This window comes from Telmatherina bonti (genome assembly GCF_933228915.1).
Source record: "Telmatherina bonti genome assembly, chromosome: 13".
Lineage (NCBI taxonomy): Eukaryota > Metazoa > Chordata > Actinopteri > Atheriniformes > Telmatherinidae > Telmatherina > Telmatherina bonti.
This window is the reverse complement of record NC_136611.1, coordinates 18980247-18986246: the sequence shown is the minus strand read 5'-3', so window position 1 is coordinate 18986246 and position 6000 is coordinate 18980247. Positions and strand designations below refer to the sequence as shown.

The 6000-nt window shown below is 37.9% G+C and overlaps 1 protein-coding gene across 1 annotated transcript in view; it reads right to left on the bottom strand.

The window, feature by feature from the left end:
- LOC306764481 (leucine-rich repeat-containing protein 43-like) overlaps nt 1-3071 on the bottom strand; it is a gene marked incomplete at both ends in the record, with an annotated part of 9792 nt that extends 6721 nt beyond the window's left edge. Inside the window, 4 exons of the mRNA XM_079251655.1 lie at nt 1219-1358; nt 1727-1837; nt 2650-2862; nt 2985-3071. Coding sequence (XP_079107781.1) covers nt 1219-1358; nt 1727-1837; nt 2650-2862; nt 2985-3071 — 551 coding nt within the window. The remainder of the gene's footprint in view (nt 1-1218; nt 1359-1726; nt 1838-2649; nt 2863-2984) is intronic.
- Nucleotides 3072-6000: the final 2929 nt, after the last annotated feature.

Genomic DNA, 6000 nt, shown 5'->3' with positions numbered 1-6000 from the left:
TGCCTGATTAAAACCCGGAAAGCTTACTATGTGTATGAAAATGAAAATGAAAATGAAAAATACTTTATTAATCCACAAATGTAAATTCAATATTGTAGTATATAGTTAACTTGAGGAGGTCTTGTTCCGGAGGCTGATGGCTGCTGGCAGGAATGATCTTCTGTGTCTTTCAGACCTGAAGAACCCTCCCACTAAACACACTTTGTTGTTTCATCACTGTGTTGTGGAGAGGGTGTGAAGAATCCTCCATCATCTTCATCAGTTTGTGCAGCATTCTTCTTTGGACAATCAGCTCCAGCAGCTCCAGAGTTACTCCAAGCACAGAAGCAGCTTTCTGGATCAGTTTGTTGATCCTCTTCAAGTCTCTGGTTCTGATGCTACTACCCCAGCAGATGGCTGCAAAGCTGACTACACTCTCCACAACAGACTTATAGAAGATGTGCAACATCTTTGTGCAGACGTTAAAAGATCTCAGCTTCCTTAAGAAGTACAGTCTGCTCTGACCTTTCTTGTAGATGTAGCCAGTGTTGCATTTCCAGTCCAGTTTGTTGTCCACTCCAAGATACTTGTATTCCTCCACCACCTCCACAAACAGTGCTTTGTTTATGCTTGTTCCTCATAAAGTCAACAATCATCTCTTTTGTTTTGCTGCTATTTAATATGATATGATTGTCACCGCACCATTTAATAAACTGAATGACCAGTTCTCTGTACTCTGCTTCTTGTCCATCACTGATACACCCCACAACTGCAGAGTCATCAGAGTATTTCTGCAGATGACAGGACTCAGATTTGTATTAGAGGTCTGAGGTGTACAGTGTGAATAGGAATGGCAAGAGTAAAGTTCCTTGTGGTGCACCAGTGCTGCTGGCCTCCATCTCAGACACACAACCTTTCAGTCTCACAAACTGTGGTCTGTTTGTGAGGTAGTCAAAGATCCAGGTGGTTGTGGAGGTATCCACCTGGAATTTATGAAGCTTCTCACATAACAAAGCAGCTGAATGGTATTAAAAGCACTTGAGAAATGAAAGAACGTGACCCTCAGAGTGCTGCCTGAATGGTCCAGATGAGAGTGTGCTCTCTGGAGCAGGTATATGATGGCATCTTCAACCCCAAGTCCATTACAATATGCAAACTGTAATGGGTCCTGAAAGGTGTTTACTTGTGTATGCGTTTACTTGTGTATATTACTTGTGTAGGTGGGTAATTGTAATTTACCAGTAATTTCCTGTGAGATGAAACACATCTTCATGAGAACCCAGACTGTTTGAGGCGAGGCTGAGATACTGTAGCTGACGAGGTGGACAGCTGATGAGGCCTTTCAAAGAAGACAGTCGGTTTGCACGTAGCTCCAAAGTCTTTGAAAAACAGTTTCAAAATCAGTTAATTATTGCTGCATTTCAACATCAGTTTCACACTTTGAATTAAGGGCTAAAACTTTCAAGCAAGCAAGTTCGGTCTTACAGAGCCGTAGTACTGCAGGTGTAAGATGTTTCCCTGCTCTAAAACCTGATCCAAATTGGTTGAATAGAAAAAATCAGCCAATGAAGTTTTACTCAGTGGCTCATTCATTTTAATCAGCTTTGTTGACACATCCAAAGCCTGCAGGACTGCAGCTCTCAGGGACAAAGCTTGTCTACTCCCAGCCTAGTGGATACACACCAAGCAACAATGTATTTTAATAAGCTGCAGAATAGCAACACACTGTTAATGGGCCATGACTTGCCTTCAAGTTACTGGGAAGGTTCTCTCCATTGATTTCCGAAATCAGATTGGCACTCAGCACTAATTCCTCCAGCTTTGAGAATTTCAGCAGGCCATTATCAATGACTGATACCTGATGCAACACAGACACAATATCAAGTGCTCAGTCATTATGCAATGATTGATTTCATTCTTTGCGTTTTGAAGTTGCTTGGAAATTTGACCATTTTAGGATTTAAGAAATGTTGTGACATGATAAAATGTGCTCTTCATGGCTAAAATTAATCATTTTACCATTCTTTGTGGGCTAGACCAGGGATTTCAAACTCTGATCCTTGAGGCTCACTGTCCAGCAGGTTTTCAATTTTTCTTCCCTACTCCAACATTGGATTGGATTTTGAGATCCTTGTTCTTGGCAGATGATGGCCTCATAATCTCTTGCAGAAAATATTCCCACTGTGATGTATATGTGATTACAGCAGCTGGCCAAATATTTGCCAGAAAAGGTTTGGTGTTTAAAGGTAACCCCCCCCCCCCCCCCCCCCCCCCCAGTTCCATTATCATGTTCAATGGGTTTTGCAAATGAAAACACATTAAAAGTTATTGCAAGGTTCAGAATGGGCTGACCTTTTATGACATTAATTACAATGTCTTTTTCTTGACTTGATTCTTTTAATGTCTCGATCACTTCTGCTGTGGAACAGGCATATTAACACTACTCGTGTCTCTCACATAAAAAAAGCATCTAAAACTTGCTCACAGTTGTTTACTGAAAAACATTTTAGGAAATCTCTTATTAAAGCAAAATAAAAAAATACCAAGAGACTCCAAAACTACTATCAAAGAAAAAAGTCGTTTTTTTGTTCCTTTCACTTTCATCTTTTTTTCTGTAATCAAGCTAGAAGTTTAAATCTTATTTCAGGGACAGAAAATCTATAAACTCACGCCCTGGTCCGCAATACGAAGTGTAGTGAAGTAGTTGTAAATGAGGTCTAGGTTCAGGCACTCTGGTGTGAGCACAGCCAACTGTCTCAGGGGAAAAGCTTGATGGCTCCACTCATTATTTTGCCACCAAGGAGAGCGAGGGCAGTTCAGCAGATCCAGGAGTTCATCTGTTGACAATGTAGCTAGTCCTCCCGGTCTGTCTTTGGTCTCTCTCTGAAAAAAACAGAAAATGTTTGTTAGTGTTCAAGCACTAGCGTGAGTACTGCACACACTATTATGTGTTTTTGTTGTTTTGTTTTTTAAAGTCAGTCTAGAAAAAAGAACTAAGCCCTTACCCATGAACCTTTTCCACAAGGAAAGTTATTCAGACCAAGGCGATGAATCAGCTTCTCTATCACAGTAGAAAGTGTCTTTGAGTTCATTATTATAAACAGCATACAGTGTATGACTATGTATTACAGTAAAGATACACAGTTACTTCAGTATATAAGCAAATGAGTGCATAGCCATCCTGACTATGGTCTAGTGTTTGTTTACAAAAGTCAGCCTGTTGCCTGGCAACAGTTATGACTCTGAGCAGGAACCTGCAACAAGTTAGGATTTCCTGCTTCTAGTCTTTTTTATAATTTCATTAATCTTACACACATATACAATAATGTGTGTGTGTGTGTGTGTGTGTGTGTGTGTGTGTGTGTATGTGTGTGAGTGTATATTGTTTTATTTAGGTCACTAATATTTAACTGTGCAGCCCTTTGGTGCATACAACCTCTTGAAATACATGTGCTTTGAAATGTAAAATTGACTTTGACTAAGACAGTTTCAACTTCACAGTGATCCGTTTGAAATGTCTTCCAACCATATAACTCAGTTGTTGTTGTTTTTTTTTTTAATAAAACTTTTTGTTGCAGAAATTCTTGCAGAGAGTCTGTGGCCTTGGGTCTAGAAAGTAAAAAGTAGACTACTTCTTAAGGAAGCTAAAATCATTCAGTGTTGCATACATCTTCTATAAGTCTGTTCTGGAAAGTGCAGTCAACTTTGCAGCCACCTGTTGGGACGACATCAGAGCCTGAAGGCCTAAAAAGACTGAACAAACTGATCAAAAATGCTGCTTAAATGCTGTGCAACTCTGGAGTCGATGGAGCAGAAACAAATGCTTCAACGGCTGAAAGTAATAGAAGGTTCCTCATTTCCTCAACACAACACAGAGAACAAACAACAGTGTGTTCAGTGTGAGAATTCAATCTGATGAAAGACAAAAAGGTACTGGAGATCATTCCTGCCAGCAGCCATCACCCTCCACAATAAATCACAAAATTCTTCCAATGAATTATTATCATTGTTGTTTTAATTTAAAAAAGAAGGAAAAACACAAATTAAAAAAAAAAATCCTCTGACAGTATTTCAATTTAATTTTGGTATAAATAAAGTACTTTTGATTTAAATTCATTTGATGTCTAGATTGCAAATTTCCAAACATCCGTATCCACTCTTTTAATTCCCAGAAGTACAAAAGATCATTTTAACCTCGGAGCTAATTTTTATGGCCTGCCTGAGCTGCTACTGCTAGAGCCGCTGTTCTACTGCATCGAGAAGAGCCAGGTGAGGTGGCTCGGACATCTGGTAAGGATGCCTCCTGGACACCTTCATGGTGGTGTTCGGGGTACGTTCCTGTGGGAGGAGACCCTGGGAAATACCTAGGATTTTATCTCCCGGCTTCCAGTCATATTCTGTCTTTTTGCTAAATTTGAAAGTCTTTGGTTACATGTCATTACTTTATAATATTTCCTGTTTATTTTTTTAAACAAGTTTACCCTGAACTTACTGACCAACTTTGCACTTGTCATTGCAATGCACTCAGTTAAACTTCTGTAGTGTTTCCATGTCATGCAAAGTCAGCCTACAAATCAATTTAGATATTTTTTATAGTCATTTCTTTGACTTTGTTTCTTTAACTTGAATGGTATAGCTTAACTCTTGCATATTGTGCACATACACTTTCACAAAAACATTTATATCATTTCCCTGTTTTTTTAAAAATTATTATTATTATTTTGTATAAGAGATAAAAACTCCTCCTCAGCTGGAACTGCATTTTTCCTCTTATTCAAATAGTTACAAACCAAACCATGTCCCTTTATTCAGAATAGGAAAAAGTTAAATATAACAATACCACGTTATAAGTTTGCTCATTTACTTGATGTGTGGAAAGAGGGGAGTCATGGAATACTGAATAAACAATTAGAATGAGACATTCAGTTAACATTTATGACTTTCAAAAGTGGGTCAAAGGCCATAACATCCGGTAACATATCTAAATGTTGAGATAAGGATACATTTTCATCTTTTATTTGAATATTTTTGTTATAGGGGAAATTCACGATGAAATGATTTGCATTTTTAATGACTCAAAAACTTTAATATCTTTAATGTTTTTATAGTTCCATGGACAGGATTTATTTTTTACATGAAACAGATATTTAAACTGAATGAGATTTAAGATGGGTTTTACCTGACTACAAGCATGAATGTTTCCCTTTACTCCTTATTAAGCTGCATTAAGCATTTGCACTTCCTTTTTCATATGTTCTGTGAACAATAAGGGAAATAGAGCCATTTTATTCAGAACAATGATCACGGAGACATTTAGCCGCATGACTAATTCTTAGGTTTTAGAAAGAATCATAAAAAATACTTGGAAATGTTTTATAAACTATCAGGATGTTTAAAACCTTTACCAGATACTTTCAGTGAAATCGGTAGCTTAGATAACTCCTATGTGGTTCACTGTGCCCAAACTCAGATGAAAAGAAAACTGTCAGATAGTCATTTGTCAGATAACAATGCCACAAAAACGTCATCAAACAACTGACGGATGGCACACAGTCAAAAAGTCCAGACTGCAATAGCCTATTTAAGCAGCTTTTACCCGCTCAGGAGCATGTACGAAAAAAGACTCTTCAACAAGTCTCAGCATGTATCCGAGGAAAGGTAAGCTGTTTCAGAATTATAGATGATGGCTGGGGAGTAATGGTTTCTATCGATCACTGTTTAGTGAGGACAAGAGTAATGAGAAATGTGTAAAAATTGTTAAAATGTTGTTGCTTCAGAACTTTATTAACTTTTGACTTTCTTTAAGAAACACATTCTTTGATTATAATTTGCTCATGTTGACTCCATGCAGACAGTATCATGTATTCTTCATGAGACTTTTTTTTTGTTCTATTTGCAGTGTTCCTGTTTTTCTTCCAAATGATGTTATACATCTTTGTGGCCTCCAAACCATGTTCAGGAAATGTGAACATGGTGATCAAGTTATCTTTGTGTAACCTGGCAAAGGCAGAAGAATCTTAT